Source organism: Notechis scutatus, chromosome 3 (genome assembly GCF_049901735.1).
Source record: "Notechis scutatus isolate UNSWTSFEM ecotype Mainland chromosome 3, rNotScu1.2, whole genome shotgun sequence".
NCBI lineage: Eukaryota > Metazoa > Chordata > Lepidosauria > Squamata > Elapidae > Notechis > Notechis scutatus.
The window spans coordinates 116,021,384-116,043,512 of record NC_142011.1 but is presented as its reverse complement, the minus strand read 5'-3'; the positions used below and the strand labels follow the sequence as shown (position 1 = coordinate 116,043,512).

Here is a 22,129-nt window from a genome sequence, read left to right as displayed (position 1 = left end):
AATTCCTCTTTCTCTAGAATTTAATTCATGTTTTATTAGTTCTATTTTATTTTTGTCATTTATTTTTTGTGGGTCTCTCTGTAATTCCAGTTCCAGTCTCTTATATTCTTCTTCTAATCCTTTACATCTTTTCTTCTTCTCCTTATTTTTCTTTCCTATATATGCTTTGGCAGTATCTCATACATTTTGCAAGGACGTTTCTCCAGGCACTGCAACAGGGACCATTTGGCCCACCAGTCTCAGCACAGCAATGGGGTCTGGTTCAGCAGCTGGCTGCTGCAGCCCAACAGCCAGCCACAGCCCAGCAGCCAGCTGCAGCCCAGCAGCCAGCCACACCGCAGCAACAGGTCCCTGCCCCACCACCAGCTGCTTAGGCAGTTCCTCTGGCTGACCAGCCAGCACCTCCAGCCAGACCACCACCACCTTGGTTTAGGGTGACGTTTGACGGGGCCCCACGAAAGCTGGCTTACTTCCTCAGTCGAATTTGGGCACACATGGACCAGTATGGGGACCAATACCCATCAGACCGCAAATTGGTGTCAGCGATTGTAGAAGGCATGAATGAAGGGGATGCTTCTGACTGGATAGCCCAGCTGCACAATGAAGGGGCTGCTGAATTAGATGATGCTGATGGGTTCGTCCAACTGCTCCAAGCCAGGTTTGATGATCCCGACCGAGTGAATGAGAACAAAGTCATCATAAAAGTGATGAAGCAAGATAATAAAGGACTTTGTATGGGAATTTAGAAGAGTTGCTGGAAACCTTGGACATTATTGACATTAAAGCAACTACACACTTAAAACAGCTGTCTAATTTTTTAGACTCAGAAGGAAGCCTGAAAAAAGAAAAGTTACGTTAATAATAGTGAGAGACATGGTGCTCATGTGAAGTCCAAAACAGTTCTTTTCAATAATTTTTAAAACATCAGCAACCTTCTCACAGAAATACATATTATGAATCTGATGAAATGGATTGCTGAGATCTGAGGGCAATCTGGCTACAATATCTGTTATCCCTTTGATTGCCAGAGTTGATTCATCTGACCTGGCTGATTAGGTGGGTGTCCCTTCCTTCCTCACCACTCCATGTGTGTCAGTGGTGGGATTCAATTTTTTTTACTACTGGTTCTGTGGGCGTGGCTTGATGGGCGTGGCAAGGGAAGGATACTGTAAAATCTCCAGTCAGAGGTGGTATTTTCCGGTTCTCCGAACTACTCAAAATTTCTACTACTGGTTCTCCAGAACTGGTCAGAACCTGCTGAATACCACCTCTGATGTGTGTCCTTTGGGACACACCTTTGGGAGGGACACACACTCCATGTGCGTCCCTCCCAAAGGTGCATGCTCAGTGGAAAAGGACAACCATACCAGATAGAAATACTGTTCTGATCTTCGTCAAGGATATATGCTAGTTGCTCTCCTTTGCTAGAACATCCAAACAAGCTCAATGTCTTAGAATGCTATGGATTACCAGATATTTTTGTGTCATATGATTGAATTATTCTGGCAAGTTAGAAGGAGATTATTTCCTACAGTTAGAGAAGTATTAACAACAAAAAGTTTATTTCCAATGGAAGTCTCAGACAAATTTGGGTTAAGAACTGCCATATCCTGATCAAGAAATAGAAATGTAACCAGGGAAGATTTTCAAATTTAATAGCATTTTCTTCTACTTTTACTTACCTCTTTGGCATGAAATTACATAGTCATAAATCTATCTGAAATGAAGCCAATCCAACTTTCTCCCAATGATGTCATAATTTCTCTTTGAGCAATGGAAAAATGATTAGAAATCATTAGTTACATACAAATAAAAATTCCAATCGATAAATATATGGAATTAATTAAATAACAGTCATTCTTCTTTTAATAAATACACAATATTTAATTCAGTCCACATACCCCTGTGTTTGTACTTTTTATTTGTATCGACAGGAGATGTGTACCTGTCAAAACTATGTAGAAAAAGCATGTGAACATGAAGACTAAATGATTATTAGAATTTTTTCATGAATACAGAATGAAAGTCTGCTTCCCATTTTGAAATTTAGTCACAAGAGGTCGCTGTTTCCTAAGGAAATCTTCAAGTGAAACTAAAAATGTAGAGCCCCTCCTTTAAAGGGACTAATATTCCTGTTAGTCAGGTCCAAAACATAAAAATCAAACAACAGAGAAAGCTCAACAAGCCAAAATTCAACCTATGAACGCTTTGCCAGTATTGCTGGGGTAAATGGGCTCTGCTCCTGACACCTTTAAGGCAAGATATTTAGAGAAAAGGAGAAGAGCTTGCTGTTGTAGTGCCTGTGTCTGCAATGCCTACCTGGCTGAACGGGCTGCTCCACACTGCCTGGAAAATGGGGAGCGGCCAGCTCCATTATTCTGTGCTGGAGGAATCCCAGCATGGCACCTTTGTGGGCCGCATCGCCCAGGATTTGGAGTTGGAGGTGAGTGAGCTGGTGCCTCGGATGTTCTGGATGCTGTCCAAAGGAGAGGAGGACTATTTTGAGGTAAACCTGCAGAATGGGATCTTGTTTGTAAATTCCCGGATAGACAGGGAGGAGCTGTGTGCCAAGAATGCAGACTGTGTCCTTCATCTAGAGGTGATTGTGGAGAAACCTCTGATGTTCTTCCATGTGGAGGCTGAAATCAAAGACATTAATGACATTCTCTGCCAGGGAACAGATCCTGAGCATAGCAGAACTTATAACTGGTACCAGTTTTCCTTTAGAGGGAGCCTCTGATGCAGATATTGGTACTAATGCTCTGTTAACCCACAGGCTCAGTCCAAACAAACATTTTGTTCTGGATTCAGGAAATGATGAAGATGAGAGTAAATGTGTAGTTCTTGTAATGAAGGTTCCACTTGACAGAGAGGAGAACCCTGTGCATCATTTAGTACTTACAGCCACTGATGGGGGTGAAACAAAACTCACTGGAACTCTTCAGCTAGTCATCAATGTGCTGGATGTGGATGACAACCCTCCTGTCTTTAACCAATCTATAGGGTAAAATTCAGTGGTGGGATTCAAATTTTTTTACCATCAGTTCTGTGGGTGTGGCTTGGTGGGCATGGCAGGGGAAGGATACTGCAAAATCTCCATTCCCACCTCACTCCAGGGGAAGGATACTGTAAAATCTCCATTCCTCCTCCACCCCACTAACCTGCTTTCTAGCTCTGTTCTCCTGTGCAGGGCAACAAAAGAAAACCCAGCCGATCAGCTGGGACTTGGGAGGCAGTGAATAGATGGGGGCAGGGCCAGTCACAGGTAATATTCCGAACTACTCAAAATTTCCACTATCAGTTCTCCAGAACTGGTCAGAACCTGCTGAATACCACTTCTGGTAAAATTGCTAGAAAATACAGCTAGTGGGTCATTAGTTATTACTCTGAATGCTACAGACTTAGATGAGGGGATTAATAGGGAAATCTCTTATTTTTTTTAGTAATAAAGTACCTTTACATGTCACAAAGATCTTTAGTATAAATTCTGATACTGGGGAAATCAGAGTAATTGGGAAATTGGACTATGAAGATACTAATTGCTATGAACTTCCGATTGTTGCAGAAGATAGAGGGAATTTTCCATTGTCAGACCACTGTAAAGTTCTTGAAATACGAGTTAGAAATGATAATATTCCTGAAGTATCAATGTCCCACCCGTCAATGACTACTTCAGCTTCAACCACAACAATACAGGAGCACACAACAGATACAAACTCAAACTGCACCAAACTCAATTGCAGGAAATACAACTTCAGCAACAGAGTGATCAATGCCTGGAATACACTCCCTGACTCTGTGGTTTCTTCTCCAAACCTCAAAAACTTTAACCTTAGACCAGGGATCCCCAACCTTTTCGACGCCTGCGGCCCGGTTCCGGCATCAGCTGGGCGCCACGGCCCGGTACCGGCGTCAACTGGGCACCGCCATCTTTTTGACGAAAAAGTGCTTCCGGTGGCGTCACGGGCACTTTTCGTCAAAAGATGCGGCGCCAGCGCTCGGTGAGCTTTTCGGGTAGAAATGGCTTTCTACCGGAAAAGCTCACTGGCGCTAGCGCCGCCATCTTTTTGATGAAAAGTGCTTCCGGTGAGCTTTCTACCCGGAAAAGCTCACCGGAAGCACTTTTACCAAAGATGGGCGGCGCCAGCAACCAGCGGCCCGGTAAGGCTTGTTCCGCGGCCCGGTACCGGTCCGCGGACCGGCGGTTGGGGACCCCTGCCTTAGACTGTCTACTGTTGACCTCACCCCATTCCTAAGAGGTCTGTAAAGGCGTGCATAAGCGCACCAATGTGCCTACTGTCCTGTCCTAATGTTCCCTTTTATTCATATCCATTTCATGTATTAATAATCATGTTTATACTTATATTTGTTATGTAATACACGCTCGATAAATAATTAAATAAATAAATAAATAAATAAATAAAACTCCCTTTCAATACCTGTTGTTGAAAACTCACCATCAGGGAGTGTAGTAGCTATACTCAGTGTTTGAGACAAGGATTCTGGCAACAATGGACACATAAACTGTTTCCTCTGGCAATGTGACTGTTCAAGTCTTTGTGATGGATGAGAATGACAATGCACCTGCTGTGTCAGGATCATTAGAAGAGAACCTGATTCTTCTAGTGGTCCCCGTGATGCCTGGGCATATTGTAGGCAAGATCCATGCCTTGGATGCAGATTCTGGATACAATGCGTGGCTAAGGTATGAACTGGCTGAAGAAAGTAGTGGGATATGGGCTGTAGGACAATATAGTGGTGAGGTGAGTACCAAATATTCTCTGGATGTGTCAGAAGGAAGAAAAATCCACAGTGTTCTGTGAAGGATCATGGGAAGCCTCAACTTTCAGCCACAGCTACTCTGAGTGTTTCATTTGTGACAAGCATTATAGCCATCAAAATGGATGTTAACCTCCCCAGGTCAGAGGAGAGCTTCATGCCCCTGGTGGACTCGATCAACATCTATCTGATCATTGCCATCTGCTCTGTTTCCAGCCTCTTCTTGCTGACCTCTCTAATCTATGTGGCCCTGCAATGCCACTGTATGGCAAAGGACCCCATGGTTTATGGCCCTGGCATGGCCACCTTGGTCTGTGCCAGTGAAGTGGGCAGCTGGTTCTATTCCAATTGCCATAAAGTAATTATTTTTTTCTTGTTAATAGTTTCATCCTTTAATCAACCCAGAATGGATTTTTAAGATGATGCCTCTTTTAAGAACATTTATGGTTGATCAACTGCAAACTTATTAAACGTCATTTAACAGCTTGATATACAGAAGTAATGTCAGCCTTCAAAATCTTCCTCTTTTCCTTTGCTTCTTTCTGGCTGCCATGAGAAACGGGGGGGTGGAAGGGGGAAATGTATGGGATGTAAGCTGCAAATGTTGCTAACTAATCTTGTATAAACTGGGGAGGGTTTCTCATTCCTGCTTAGCTTTCTCTTCTCTGCGCAACTGCAACCCTTTATCTGAGTAAACCAAGGTCAACTAATCATCACCACCTGGAGATGTCCGCATGATGTAGTTCACAACTTTTAATTGGAAGAACCGTTTGAACTGTTGGGGGTGGGAACATTTCACTCCCTTGATATATGTGATGTGCGTGCCTAATTACCCAGATTCAGAATTTCTTGTTGCTACCATTGACTTCCAGTAAAAGACATCTTTTCTCTAATTACAAGAGTCTAAGTATTTCTTTCCTGGATTTTGAACGGAGCACCAGCTGACATTATTCTGAATCTCACTCTACCAGCCCACCCAGAGAGATAACACAATTTCTTCCGAGGGGGTCTGAACATCATGTCAAATCCAGCCAGTGACCAAGAAGAACTGGGTGCCATTGGAGGACAAGACTTGCTCCTACTAGAGGAAGTAAGAGAAGCTGATTTGTTAGCAGAGCTCAACCTTGAGGAAAATCCAGCTGTAAAACCCAAATGGTCACTGGGAGTAGGTTGGAAGAATCCGGAGGAGGGCCCCCCCCAGGAGTCACCATTACCCGTCGGCGTGGAAGAGAGGAGCCAAGGCAAGAGAGGGAAAGGAAAGATTTTTTTACTAAGTCAAGCCAGACACCTCATAGATGAAGCCCTCGGAGAGCCTCACTCTGAACAAAGGTATGAGGGAGAGGAGTGGGAGGCAGCCCCAGCCAGAAGAAGCCGAGCGGCTATCCCCATAAATCAACCTGGGCTAGAACAACAGCAAGCAGCAACCCCGGGGCCCTCAGGGGGAGGAGTAATTGCCAGAAGACGTAGAACTCCAAAGTTGCCTCCGTTGGAAGTAAAATATGGGGGGGATCCCAAAGAGTTGGGATTTTTCCTAGCACAAGTTTGGAGCTATATGGAGGAATACGGAGGGGATTTTTCCTCAGAAGCAGCCAAGGTTAGATGTGTTACCAGGGCTCTGGAGGGAACAGCTGCAAAGTGGATGGTGACTTTGCATAATGATAATGCTCCCCAGCTGTTGAATTATAACCTGTTCATGACTGTACTGAGGGCAAGGTTTGAGGACCCACTGGCAGAACGTAAGGCCAGGATTAAGATGAAGACCATAAATCGGGCGGAGATCAGTGGCCGACTACATCCAGGAATTTAGAGACCTGGCATGTCATATTCGAGGCTGGTGCCAAGTAGTCCTGATAGAAGCGTTCAAAGATGGGTTAAATGAAGATATATACCAGAGTTGCATTGCCAGAAGAGACCCCAATGATCTGCAGATGTGGTACATGCTGGCAGCAGAGGTGGAAATTGATTTAACCCAAAACAGACGTCGGGGAGGCTCTGGTTGGAGCAAGCCCTCCCCCGCACGTCCTCAAGAAGCCTTCAAACCCCAAAAGGGAGGGATGGCAGCAAGCTCAAGACTACTATCTGCTTCCAATGTGGGAAGGAAGGTCACCGGGCTGCAGACTGCTGGGCCAAGTTGGAACCAAAGGGGGTGCCAAGAGGAAAAAAAAAAACCGGAAAACCCTGAGCGAAGGATTGCGAAATGGCGCTTAAGAGGAGGGAGGTTGTAGAGGTCGCACATCCGAAGGGAGACGAGCTGGGAACCCCGACCTCCTCTGAAGAGAGTGACGTCGATTCGGAAGACGACTCATTGGTAAGTCCAAACAAGGGCCATTCCACTGCAGTTAACGGTACCCGTATCGGGGGCCAAGGGGGAAATGTTGGCCTTGCTAGACTCTGGGTGCATAAGATGTGTGATCAGCCCGGAAGTAGTACAGAAGATGGGCTTAAAACTAAAACCTTTAAAAACGGCCATAGCTTTTTGCCAGTTGGATGGATCAGTGGCGGGAGGTGGTCCTGCATGTTTCATAACGGAACCCATAAAAATGACAATGGGGAAGCATAGCGAGACTTTGTGTTTTATTGTGGCCCCTGGGATGGAACAGCCACTAATACTGGGATTCCCCTGGCTCTGGAAATAGAACCCCCACATCAATTGGAGAAGAGGGTCATTACGTATACGTACCAACCAACGCCTGGAAGGGGAGGAACGATCTCAACCAAAACCTAGTAAGCCACTGGAGTGGTCCATGGAATGTCAAGCGGCCTTTGAAAATCTGAAACGACTGTTTGCTGCTGAACCACTGCTAAAGCACCCGGACATGGACACTCCTTTCGTAATCCAGGCCGATGCGAGTGATGTGGCGGTTGGAGCGGTATTGCTGCAAATCAATGAGAAGGGGATTTTACAACCCTGTGCCTATACATCCCGTAAATTGTCTGAAACCGAAAGAAGGTGGGCAGTGTGGGAAAAAGAGGCTTTTGCAGTTCGTTGGGCCCTACTCACTTGGAGACATTTCTTGGAAGGAGCAAAACACCCGTTTGAGGTGTGGACCGACCATAAGAATTTGGAGCCCTTGAAAACGCCTCGGAAGCTGTCCCCCAAACAAGTTCGCTGGGCTCAGTACTTTAAGCGGTTTAATTTTTCTTTGAAGTACATTCCAGGGGGGAGGAACTTCATGGCGGATGCTCTATCTAGGTTACCTCAATATAATAGTGCTCGCCAGGAAGTAGTACGGCCGATTGTCCCAGTCGAACAGTTGGCAGCTCTAGTAGTTACTAGAGCCCAAAAGAAGAAAAAGGAAGTGGATCTATCGAATGATTTAGCTGCGCAATTAAAGAATGCTCTAAAACTCGATGATTGGTTCCTGGCTCATTCGAATAACTGCACAGTTAGAGATGGACTGGCCTGGGTGGGAGCCAGGTTATATGTGCCAGAGAAACTGAGGAGCCAAATCTTACAACAGGCTCATGATTCTAAAGTAGCTGGTCACTTTGGGTTCGTGAAAACCTTACACCTAGTTAAGCGGCAATTTTGGTGGCCTACTTTGAAGAAGGACATTGAAACCTATGTGGCTAGCTGTTCTATTTGTGCATCAGCCAAGAGACCTCCTGGTAAGCCAGCAGGGTTGTTACAAAATGTGGCTAGACCAACGGCTCCGTGGAAGGAAATTTCTATGGACTTTATAGTGGAATTACCCGAAAGCAGAGGAAACACAGTTATTTGAGTGGTAACTGATTTGTTTTCCAAGCAAGTACATTTCATACCTTGTTCGAAGATTCCATCTGCAAAAACGTTGGCTAAACTGTTTATATTGCATATCTATAGATTACATGGGGTTCCTGAACGCATAATCTCTGACAGGGGTGTTCAATTTACCTCGAACTTTTGGAGGGAGTTCCTGAAGTTATTGGGCTCTGCCCAGGGATTAAGCTCCGCCCACCATCCCCAGACCAATGGGGCCTGTGAGAGGACTAACGCTGTATTGGAGCAATACCTTAGGTGTTACATAAATTATCAGCAAGATAATTGGACTGACTTATTGCCATTCGCTGAAGTGGCACATAACAATTCTATCCATAGTAGTACTGGATTTACCCCCTTCAAGGTGGCGTCGGGACAAGACTTTGTACCCATACCTGAACTCCCTCGTGAGAGGCCTAGTATTCAGTCATTGGATGAATGGATAACACAACTCCAGCTTAATTGGCCAGTCGTTCGTAAAGCATTGGATGATCCACATTGGGCTCATAAAAAATTTGCACCCATATCAAGTGGGCGATAAAGTCTTTTTGTCCACCAGATTTCTACAAACCACTCAAAAGTCAAAGAAACTGGGTCCTAAGTATGTTGGTCCTTTCTCGATTGAACAAATTGTAAACCCTGTGACAGTCCAATTGAAATTGCCTAAAAGCCTTCGATGAATTCACCTGGTTTTCCACGTTAGTTTGTTAAAACCTGAACATACTTCCGATCTGAGACCAACCCAAACCAACCCTCCTGTACCACTACTTATTGACGGTGAACAACATTTTGAAATTAAACAGATTCTAGACTCTCGACGACGGAGGGGTCGGCTCCAATATTTGGTTGCTTGGAAGCATTTTCCTTTGTCCCAGGCCGAATGGGTGGATGAAAAAGATGTTAGAGCCCCTAGGCTTGTCAGAACATTTCGTTCTAATTATCCTGATAAACCCTAGATACGTGTCTCTTTTATGTTAACTGGTTATTAAGTCGTGCCTTTTATATTTCCCTCTCTTACAGGACTAACGTTTTTCTTCTAGGAGGGCCGAATCTTCCTCTTTTCCTTTGCTTCTTTCTGGCTGCCATGAGAAACGGGGGGTGGAAGGGGGAAATGTATGGGATGTAAGCTGCAAATGTTGCTAACTAATCTTGTATAAACTGGGGAGGGTTTCTCATTCCTGCTTAGCTTTCTCTTCTCTGCGCAACTGCAACCCTTTATCTGAGTAAACCAAGGTCAACTAATCATCACCACCTGGAGATGTCCGCATGATGTAGTTCACAACTTTTAATTGGAAGAACCATTTGAACTGTTGGGGGTGGGAACATTTCACTCCCTTGATATATGTGATGTGCGTGCCTAATTACCCAGATTCAGAATTTCTTGTTGCTACCACTGACTTCCAGTAAAAGACATCTTTTCTCTAATTACAAGAGTCTAAGTATTTCTTTCCTGGATTTTGAACGGAGCACCAGCTGACAAGTATATGCATACATTTCTTGGAATTTTTGATCTTCGTTTTTTGTTGTAATCTTGAAAACAGAATTATAATATTTTAAGTACTTGGAGAGTAATAAATTTATTATATTTGATGATTAGACTGTTATAATCCCTGGAATAAAGATCATCAAGGGATCACTTTGCAATATACTTTAATTTAGACATTTACCACCTTAAAAGGCTTTTTAAATCTTGGATAAACATAGCGTTGATTGTTAAATCATAATGCTGTTGCCACATCTGAACAGAAGGACTTGATAGGTGGATAGGTGAGCATGGAATATTACAAGTACATCAGATGGTTGAAGAAGAAAAATGGACATAGGAAGCAGAGGTGGTATTCAGCAAGTTCTGACAGGTTCTGGAGAACCAGTAGCAGAAATTTTGAGTAGTTAGGAGAACTGGTAAATACCACCTCTGGTTGGCCTCACCCCCATCTATTTGCTGCCTCCCGAGTCCCAGCTGATCGGAGTCCCAGCTAATTGGCTGGGTCTGGTTTTGTTGCCCTGCACAGTAGAATGAAGCTAGAAAGCAGGTTAGTAGGGTGGGGAGGGAATGGGAATTTTACAGTATCCTTCCCCTGGAGTGGGGTGGAAATGGAGATTTTACAGTATCCTTCCACGCCCACCAAGCCACACCCACCAAGCCACACCACACCCACCAAGCCACACCATACTCACCAAGCTATGTCCACAGAACTGGTAGTAAAAAAAATTTGAATACCACCACTGATAGGAAGGATATCTGAAGGACAGTGAAGAAGATGCATTGAAACTAGTGTACCAGAATGGCTTACTGAGAATTGAATTGGTCTACAAAAAAGACCAAATGAAGAACCTAAAAGAGACATGAGAAGTCAAAGAATTACATGGTCAGTACATTAAAAAAAGTAGCAGGCAAAGCAAATAATAATAAGACCTGACAATGGCTGAGAGCAGGAAAGATGAATAAAGAGACAAAGGGGCTAATTCTGGCTGCATAAGACCAGACCTTAAGAACAAATACATACAAAGCCAGAATTGAGAAGATAGCAACAGACAGCAAATGCCACCTGTGCAAAGAAGCTACCCGGTTCACCTGGTAAACTGCTGCAAGATAGCATAAACAACTGTATGACAAAGAAGCAACAATGATGCACTGGAAGATAAGCAAGAAATACTATTTGCTTGCAAGCAAGAACATAAAATAGAGAAAAAAAGAAAAAAAAAGCTAAAGTGCCCTGGGCTTTAGATTCAAACAGACAGGCATCCACCACATAACACCCCAGACTTAACAACTGTTGATAAGAAAGACAAAAAAGCCTGGATAATGGATGTGGCAGTACATGGAGACAGCAGAATAGAACAGAAATAACTGGAGAAGATAACAAAATACAAAGACCTTCATATAGAAATAGAATGACTGTGACAAAGGAAAGCAAAGGTAGTACTAAATGGTAGTTGGCTCGTTGAGTGCAATCCCAAAACAACTGGAGCATCCCTGAACACCACTGAAAAACTCACTACTGATCAATTGCAAAAGGCAGCTTTACTTTCAACAGCTTACACCCTGCTACAATACCTTTAACACCATCAAACATTCACATCTGTATCTATCCCATGTCCTTGAGAAGGACTTGATTACATGGATAAAAATTCCAAATCAGTTTGAACATCTCACTCTGTGATGAACCAAAATAATAAAACCCAGCAACTTCTCTGATTTAAGAACCCTTCTACAGAAAGCAGTGTAGAAATCCTCTTACATTTTGGTTTTCTTCCAAACAAATAACTTATGGATTATCTGAGAGTTGGAGATAAAACCCCTCTACAACAGATGAATGGAAAAATAGTGAAACATTTGACTCATGCATAGAAAAATAAGGAAGTACAGTTTTGTGCTGTCAACCTGTTGCATGTTATCAACTAATTGCATGTTGTCAACCAGTTGCATCTGTTCCTAGATCAGGAGGCTCTGCTCATCGTCATTCATGTTCTGGCCTAGTCACATCCTGGGTGGAGTGTTGTGATGCACTATATATGGGATTGCCCTTGAAAAATATCTGGAAGTTTTAGCTGATGCAAAATGCAATGACATGGGCAGTTATGTGTGCCTCTAGAACAGCATATGTTACATTTCTACTACATACACTGCATTGGTACTACTTTGCTTATGGATCAACTTCAAGGTGCTGTTTTTGATCCTTAGATTCTATCATACCACAGAATAGGGTTATTTAAGTACTGCCTCTTCCCAATTACATCTTCCCATTCTGTTAGGTCTGGCAGAAGAAGTACGGTATGTTGTGGGTCTTGTCTGTTAAGGAGTTACATCTGGCAGGATCTAGGAGATGGCCCTTTTCTGTCATGGTATCTGCCTTGTGGAACAACATTCCTCACCAAGATGAAACTTGTCCCATCCTTGGTATCCTTTTGGAAGTTTTTTTTAAATGTGGTGGCATCAACAGACTTGGCAATCTCAAGAAAATGGTAAATATAGGCTGTTCTGGTTAGACAGTATATAGTTAGTTTAGGAATGAGAGCTGCCCCCTTAAGGGAATGCTTCATAGGAGATGTAGTTCATGTCACATGGTCACATCTGTAATCCTAATTGGTCACTGACTTGATCCAGAAGGTAGATTCCTTCTGTGCATGGTCTCCCCAAACACCAAAGATTGGGATGAGCCGCTTCCACCAGAACAGAAGCAAGAATGGGAGACATGGCGTACCTCTCTAAGTTGTCTCCAAGATGTCCATTTGCAATGTATGTACGTCCCTATCTCGCCTGTCACTGCATGGAAGAAAGAATTGCATGTCTTCTCAGATGCGTCATACCATACCAAGGCTGGAACTCTGTGGTGCCATGCTGGCCGTGGAACTAGTGGATCTGATAACAAAGATGATAGACCTTGAGCTAGAACCCACCACCTTCTATATGGACAGCAAGGTGGTGCTGGGTTACATCCACAATGAGAGCAGACACTTCTATGTCTACGTGAGCAACAGAGTGGATCGGATCAGAAGATCTTCAAAACCTGAGCAGTGGTAGTATGTGCCAACAGACCTGAACGCAGCAGACCATGCTACAAGGTCTATCCCTGCATCCCAGTTAGCAGAATTGACCTGGCTAAAAGGCTCTGAGTTTTTGAAGCCTGAAGCCTGGGGGATCAGAACACCATGAGCTTCTAGATCCAGACCAAGATGCTGACATTTGACAGTGTTGTGGTTTGCTGGCAGCAGGTGCAGACAGCTGAGGTCTCAGAGAGACAAGTGCCTACAATGTTGCAAACAATGGGGCATGACTCAACACCAGATAATGGCTGACTTGCCACCTGAGCATCTTAGTCCCGACCTCCATTCACCAATATAGATCTACATGTCTTTGGCCCTTGGTTAGTGTCTGCCCGCTGGACCAGAGGTGGTCAAGCTAACAGCAAACACTGGGTTGTTCTCTTCACATGCTTTTAACATTCAAGCTGTCCATACTGAAGTCATTGAATCCATGGATGCCTCCTGCTTTATCAACACTCTAAGAAGGTTTCAAGCCTATAGAGGCCTAGTCAAGGTATTTAGATCTGACCGTGGAATGAATTTTGTAGGAGCTTGCAAGAAATTACAGATTGATGAAGGCATTCTCCCCAACTTGGCAATTGATGGCTACCTAAAAGCCCATAATTGTGTATGGATATTTAATCCTCCCCATGCATCTCACATGGGAGGAGCGTGGGAACGCATGATTGGCATAGCCTGCAGAATCCTGGATTCCATGCTGATGAAGACACCTATGCTGAAGCATGAGACTCTAACCACCCTCATGGCAGAAGTAGCAGCTACCATCAACGGTCGACCTTTAGTTCCAGTTTCCTCAGATCCTGAAAACCCAGCCATTCTCACCCCAGCCACTTTGCTAACCACATCATTAGGGAACTTTGATTCTAAGGACTTGTACAAACAATAATGGAAACAAGTCCAATGGCTTTCTGACACCTTCTGGAACCATGGAAGCAAGAATACCTATCTACCCTACAAGGCCACTGTAAATGGAAGACCTTCTTTGAGGGGACCTTGTCTTGTTAAAGGACAAGGATGTCCATCAGAACTTGTGGCACATGGGACTTGTGCACCAAGTCCTACCCATCTCTGATGGACTAGTCCACCAGTTGAGGTCCAGATTGTGAGGTCATGAGAGTCTTCCTGCGACCTGCAGGCTTTCACCAAGAAGCTCTACACCAGACCGGTAACCAACCTAGTGTTGTTGCGGAGAAAGGCTGAACTTGAAGATTGAACCTCAAGCTTTGCATGCTTTGTATCTACCTCATTGTTGCATTGTTTGATGCTATGTTACTATCTACTGTTTACTTTAGTTAATAGTTAGTTGGTAGTGGAATTTATAATTCCAGGCGGGGAGTGTGCTGGTTAGACAGTATATAGTTAATTTAGGAAGGAGAGCTGCCCCCTTAAGGAAATGCTTCATGGGAGATGTAGTTCATGTCACATGATCACATCTGTAATCCTAATTGGTCTCTGGTTGGGCTGGGGGAGTTTTTTGGGCATTCTTACCTGGACCCAGCATCGAACGGGAGATTTCCTTTGCTATAATGCTATGGGATGAAGATAACCATCTTTTCACACTATTGAGACAACTATTGAGGCAAAGATTGGATGTTAGATGAATCTCAACATAAGTGTCAGTTATATTTTGAGGATGCCTAATAAATTCAATAAACTAACTTTGCATGGAAGCCTTTGTAGTGTTTAACTGCTAGTCCTGAGCTGTTCCAGGAGCATGGGACAAGAAATAGGCTATAAATTGCCTATAACATTGAAATTGGAGTCTCCTAATCTTTTAATGTTGTTGAGGATTCCTTGATGCTCTCTGAGTTTGGTTGTTTTTTTGCAGATGTTTCATTACCCAAACTAGGTAACATCATCATATTTCATTATCCAAACTAGGTAACATCATCAATGTGACATCATCATTATCGCTATAACATCATCAGTAATGTTTTGTTTATTGTAGAATGTTTTAATGTTGTTCATTCTGTAGCTTGTTTTTTATTGTATGTCAGTCATGTTTGTGTCATGAGTGGATATATAAATAGAAGGAAGGAAGGAAGAAAAAAAATAATTAAAGAACTTTCTGCCAAATTTCAAACCAGAAACCTTCTATTTGCAAGCCAAAAGTTATAGTTATTGTGCTACCACAACAGTAAAAAAAAGACTATGTCTAGGAGAATGGCAGTATGTCTATGGAAATTCTCAGTCATCCCGATCATGGTTGTTCCAAAGGAGTTTTTCAAAAGGCAATTCAACTATCTTTTCTTTTCCTTGAAGATGTTGCCATTTGAAAAAGCACCTTTGGGACAAGAATGGCAGTAAAACGGATTTTGTTAAAAAATATGCAGCTTGTGCACACGTGTGTGGATTGATTCCTGTATATAGACTCTCAATTTTGTAAAAATATGTTTGTATGTATAAATATTTGTACACATATATAACATTTCTATGGTATATAGAGGAACACAGCTGTCATGCCCTTGGTAGAGTCGGACTCTGAGAGAGGAGGAACAGCTGACAGGGAGTGGAAGTTGTGGAGGTTGTGAAGAAGGCTGGGGAAGGGCACAGGCCGGCTGGGCAGTCAGAGGAGGACCCAGGCCCATCCCCTATCCATCCTAGGGTATGCAGAGAGGAGAGGATAAGGGAGAGACGTGGTCTACGGGGGAGGAGAGGGCCTTGATCCTCTTCATGGGCTGCAGCTGTGACAACTGGAAAAGAGGACGGACATGTGTACGGGCCAATGCTGGAAACAAAGCATGGAAATATCTCTAGTTTATTGTTCCTCTCTGAGTTTGGCATTCTTCCCAGTATGTGTTCTGATATCTGTGGACGTCTTCAAGCCTTTATCTTGCCTGGTTTGTGGTGTTTTTTTTTTACTTTTTATAATTTAAATGGCATTTCCTCCTTCTTGTAACTGCTTGTGTGGGAGTTTTTTGTTTCCAGTCAAGGACATTTGGAGCTTGGAAGCAAAGTGAAGGAATAAAAGGGGCTTCACCTGTTTTTTGTGACTGTGTTTATTTTGTATCCCACCCTGGGTCATCACAACAGCACCACGAGAATTGTCCAGTGGAAGGATTGAATACTTTGCAAGCTTGTCACTAGGTTTATCAATCCAAATTGGTTTTTAAAAACCAGCCTAAAATCAAGTCAACATGAGCACAGAACATCAGTTTTAAACAGCATATACTTTTAATTTTTGTTACTTTTAAATGCATGCTAGTCATCCAGGCTTGCATGATAAATGAGCTGCTATCAAAACTGAATAAAAAGAAATAAGTAATATTAATGAATAATATTCAGTATTAATTATTCAAAATATTGCTTTCATATAGCTGCATCTGATGCAAAGCAGGTGATGTATGTGGATAAAAGAGAACATGATGTATAAAACTTAAAAATATGAGAAATGCTTTGCTTTTGTTTAACAAAATAAAATTTCAGAAGAACTTGCAACCATAAAAACTGAAATATTGTGGAATGAAAAAAAACAAAGAAAAGCAAAAAGAAAAGAAAATGTATAGAGGTACACATGCACAACAATAAACATATTCTATATGAATGATGAATGGGCACTTCACAACAATCTTTGAAATGGGATTCATTAGTTTATTTAATCCTGATCCTGAGGCTCCTTGTGCTGACTCCCCCATCCCCCTTGGTAGAGCTGACTTTAAAAATTCCAATCTGGATTGACGAGAGCTGGATTGGTGCTTTCAAGACAATGGTCATTACAGGCTCTTGTTGGTCATTCTTCTGCTTGTTAGCTTTCTCAATTATGGAGGCAGGCAAATGTTGCTTGTTAGACCCTATGTCAGCAGGTCTTCCAGTACCTTTATTTTAGTTTTATGGATAGTTTCCTTTTAACTAGTTCCCATTCTTTTCCTTTACTTTCATAGATATGTGCACATATGGATACCTTCGCAGTGTATTCCCTCCGTTGATGCTAATTTGACCCTGCTTTTTTGGCAACATCATTATTTTGATGCTGTAATGATTACATTAAAGAAAACAGACTGTTCCTTCATTCCTACATTTCACTGCGAGACCATGAAAACTTTGAAGCAAGGAAAAAAAGTCTGATAATTAAACCACTGGAACAAAATGGCATTTAATGAAATCTTACAACTTTATTTATTGCCTATGTTGCAACCGAAACACTTTTTTTTTAAATAAAAGGGAAACTTCCCACTGTTGTGCAAAACTCTATATTGATTATAGTGTGGAAAAACAAGGGAAATATTAAACCCAGTTTTGACAAAAATAGAAAGTATGGACATTGGGAAATGTAATAATTGAATGTAAGGGAAATCTTCTAGAGAATGTGAGAAAAATGGAAGGAGGAATGTTCATTGATTTAATCAGTTATTTTTACATCATCCACTTCTTTGTGCAGGGAAGGGTAGCATGAGATGCAAAGAATCACACACCTCATTGCAAGGAATAGAAATAAAAGTACCTATATATAAAAGGAAACAAATTAATATAACACGTAGGTGTAGAAAAAAGAAATCTTTTTTTACAATGAAACATTTTTATTTATAATCACAAGAGATCGCTGTTTCATAAGGAAACCCTGTAAGTGAAACTGAAAATGCAGAGCCCCTCCCTTAAAGGGACTGACATTCCTGCCAGCCAGATCCACAAGGGAAATATTGAACGACAGAGAAAGCTCAACAACCCAGGATTCAACCCATGAACGCATTGCCAGTATGGCTGGGGTAGATGGTCTCTGCTCCTGACATCTTTAAGGCAAGATATTTAGAGAAAAAGAGAGGAGCTTGCTGGTGTTGTGCCTGTGTCTGCAATGCTTACCTGGCCAAAGGGGCTGCTGCAGCTGCTTCTGCTCCACGCCGCCTGGAAAATGGGGAGTGGCCAGCTCCATTATTCTGTGCTGGAGGAATCCCAGCACGGCTCCTTTGTGGGCCGCATCGCTCAGGATCTGGGGTTGGAGGTGAGTGAACTGGTGCCTCGGATGTTCCGGATGCTGTCCAAAGGAGAGAAGGACTATTTTGAGGTAAACCTGCAGAATGGGATCTTGTTTGTAAATTCCTGGATAGACAGGGAGGAGCTGTGTGCCAAGAATGCAGACTGTGTCCTTCATCTGGAGGTGATTGTGGAGAAACCTCTGAGGTTCTTCCATGTGGAGGTTGAAATCAAAGACATTAATGACAATGCTCCCATCTTCTCTACCAGAGAACAGATCCTGAGCATAGCAGAATTTGTAACATCTGGCACCCAGTTCCTAATAGAAGGTGCATCTGATTCAGATATTGGTACTAATGCTCTGTTAACTTACACGCTCAGTGCAAACAACCATTTTGCTCTTGATTCAGAAAGTGATGAAGATGAGACCAACTCTGTAGTACTTCTATTGAAGGTTCCACTTGACAGAGAGGAGAGCCCTGTGCATCATTTAGTACTGACAGCCACTGATTCGGGTGAACCAAAACTCACAGGAACTGTTCAGCTCCTCATCAATGTGCTGGATGTGAATGACAACCCTCCTGTCTTTAACCAATCTGTTTATAGGGTAAAGTTGCTAGAAAACACAGTCAGTGGGTCATTAGTTATTAATCTGAATGCTACCGACTTAGATGAGGGGATTAATCGGGAAATCTCTTATGTTTTTAGTAATAAAGTACCTCTATATTTTAAAAACACATTTGGTATTAATTCTGATACTGGGGAAATAAAGTTGATTGGAAAATTGGATTATGAAGACACAAATTTCTATGAACTTCATATTGTTGCAGAAGATAAAGGCAGTCCTCCATTGTCCAAACAATGTAAAGTTCTTATTGAGATATTGGACATAAATGACAATATTCCTGAAATATCTGTCAATTCTGTATCTGTGCCATTACCAGAAGATTCTGCACCAGGGACTGTCATAGCCATCATCAGTGCTTTAGACAAGGATTCTGGCACCAATGGACAGGTAAGATGTTTTTTATGGCCCACTGAAGTACCATTCAAACTTGAGTCCACATTCAAGAATTACTACTCCCTGATTCTTGGTGCAACTCTAGATCGAGAGCAGGTGGCTGAATACAAGATGATTGTGACAGTGGAAGATCAAGGTGTTCCACCACTGTCTTCCAGTCTCACCCTCTTAGTTCCTATCAGTGATATAAATGACAATGCTCCAGCTTTCCCACAGCCCTCCTACACAGTCTTTGTGAAGGAGAACAATCCCCCTGGTGCTCACATCTTCACAATGTCTGCCACAGATCCAGATGTAGCTGAGAATGCCTTGATCACCTATTGGATAGATGAGAATCTCTGGCCATTGTCAAGCTACATCTCTGTACATTCGGAGAGTGGAAAGCTCTATGCTTTGCAGTCCTTGGACTATGAGGAGTTGAAACTGCTGGAGTTCCAGGTGAGAGCCAAGGATGCCGGAATGCCCTCCTTGTGTGGCAACACGACTGTTCAAGTCTTTGTGATGGACGAGAATGACAATGCACCTGTTGTGTCAGGATCATCAGAAGAGGACCTGATTCTTCTAGTCATTCCCATGATGCCTGGGCATATTGTAGGCAAGATTCATGCCTTGGATGCAGATTCTGGATACAATGCATGGCTAAGATATGAACTAGTTGAAGAAAGTAGTGGGCCTTGGTCTGTTGGACAGTATAGTGGTGAGGTGAGTACCAAATATCCTCTGGATGAGTCAGAAGAAAACAAAATCCAGAATGTGTTGATTGTGGTGAAGGATCATGGAAAGCCTCAACTCTCATCTACAGCTACACTGAGTATGTCACTGGTGAAAAATGCCCAGGCCATCCTAACAGAAATTCACCTTACCAAGTCAGGGGAGAGCTTTGTGCCCCTGGTGGACTCAATCAATGTCTATCTGATTATTGCCATCTGCTCTGTTTCCAGCCTCTTCTTGCTGGCAACTCTCATCTATGTGGCTCTGAGATGCCACTGCAAGGCAACGGAACCCATGGTTTATGGTCCCGGCAGGGCCACCCTGGTCTGTGCTAGTGAAGTGGGCAGCTGGTCCTATTCTAATCGCCACAGCCACATCCTGGCAGGTGTGAGCGCAGAGGCTGGTGCCAAGAGTGACCTTATGATTTTCAGTCCCAACATTCCTGTCTTTGCAGATAATGGGGAACTTAGGAATGGGACAGAATTGATCCCAGATTCAGCTAAAGAGGTGAGTTGTTCTCATTGTGGAGTCTTTGACATTCAATCCACACAGTATACCTGTGCTTCTAATTTAGGATTAATCTCAATACAAAATATTGTTTCATTGAAATATTAAATTTAAAATGATAGCCTTGGGAATTAACCTCTGTGTCATACAGTTAATTTAAAAGTCATTAATTCTTAGAAATTTGGAATGTAAGTAGCTAATGAAGTACATGTTAAGTTTGTAGTTTATTTAATAATTATCAAAGTTGTTTCTATAATAGAAAAATAAATACACTTACTAGCATTATTTTACTTAATATGGCATCTCTCTATCAAAAGTGACTCTGGGTACTTATTATGTTTTGCAACTTATTGTTTTTGTTCATGATTTATTTACTAAACAAATGGAATAATGATTTTGCCTTTGTGGATGATTTTATTCTTTAATGAATAAAGAATGGATTCTCAATCTGATGGGTTTTTTGAAGAATATTTATGGCTGATGCATGTATTGCAAACTTTTAAAAGAACATTACTCGTGAATATCTTAGCAACTGGAAGGATTTAATAATTTAAAAATACAATTTGCAAAGAAGCAAAGCAGAAACAGATGTTTTAACTGTAGATTGCTTCTGCTACATGTAGTTATTTTATTTGGTAACTATATCATTATTAGAAATCATATTAAATTAAGCATAATTTCATATATATTTTTATTGATAAATTATTCTTGTTGAATGGATTCCTAATTTGATTCTTCTTTTCAAACAAGTGTTCATGCTGTGTATATGGATTTTAAGTTTATTTAAGATTATTTGGACTTTCTTAAATTTGTTCTTAGATTTTCTAAAGTTTTGCATATGTTGTTGATACTCAAGAGTTATTGGATGCAATATTCTAAGTGTAGTTTTACCAAGACATTATAATGTGGTCATGTGATCTTGATACTATCCCTCTGTTAACACAACCTAGGCCTGCATTAGTTTTCTTGGCATTTGTAGCATCCTGCTAGTTCATATTTAAGTGGGTGTCCATAGGACTGCAAGATCCCTCTCAAGTTATTGTGTTGAGCCACGTACCACGTATTCTATACCTATGCATTTGATTTTTCTTGCCTAAGTGCAAAAGCTCACTTTTTTCACCACTGAATTTCATTTTGTTGGGTGGGATCCAGTATTAAAGTCTGTCAAAATCCTTCTGCAAGTGTCTGTCCAACTGGGAAAAAAATTGCTAGTAATTGACTTACATTCTGTGTTGATGGTGGGAGATACAATAGTATTTCTTTATACAGGACATTTTTGCAGCTATTCCAGTACTGCAAGTGTAATCAGTAGTATATGTTTTCTTCATTGCCCACTTCATTGCAAATGACATGCAGAATTCAATTCAAAGAGTCTGACTGGCAGGAACTAGAAGATGGGCCTTTTCTGCCTTATGGAATATCCTCTCCTCAGAGATTACAATGGTTCCAGTCTTGTTAGCTTTACTCAAAGCTCTAAAAACTTGACTATGTACCCAGGTCTGGGACTCCAAATGTGTGAGCCATTACTTGGCTTTACTATTAGCTGATTAATCATCATGACTGCTGTCTATATTTATATATTTATTTATTTTGTGGAAGTTTTTATTTTTAAAACAATTAAATTGGGGTCATTATTAACATTTCCTTAAAATTATTTTGTTTATATGATTCTTTTTCAGAATTTTTTTCTTTTCAATTTTGAAATTCACTAATTTAATTAGTACTTTTGTTTGGATGCATTTTTCATGTATCTGAAATGTAGTATACCATGTCTTGCACTCTGAATGATAAGAAACAGGTCCTTTTATGTTTTCTTTCACATATAACAGTTTAATTATTAACTATTATATTCTTGCTCCATCATCCCTTTTTGAGACTTTCCAGTTCTTTTAATTAGCTTTAATTAACTTGTAATC

At 41.9% G+C, this 22,129-nt stretch overlaps 2 protein-coding genes across 2 annotated transcripts in view; both read left to right on the top strand.

Annotated features, from left to right (window-relative positions):
• Window positions 1-2,464: 2,464 nt before the first annotated feature.
• Window positions 2,465-5,342, top strand: LOC113415204 (protocadherin alpha-9-like). The gene is given in 4 exon segments (XM_087959002.1): window positions 2,465-2,709; window positions 2,777-3,004; window positions 4,529-4,815; window positions 4,818-5,342. Coding segments are annotated over 4 exon segments (1,140 nt in total). The 3' UTR covers window positions 5,198-5,342.
• Window positions 5,343-17,692: 12,350 nt separating this feature from the next.
• Window positions 17,693-22,129, top strand: part of LOC113426383 (protocadherin alpha-5-like) — a 239,202-nt gene continuing 234,765 nt past the window's right edge. The window contains exon 1 of the mRNA XM_087961009.1: window positions 17,693-20,213. Coding sequence (XP_087817135.1) covers window positions 17,856-20,213 — 2,358 coding nt within the window. The 5' untranslated portion in view covers window positions 17,693-17,855. The remainder of the gene's footprint in view (window positions 20,214-22,129) is intronic.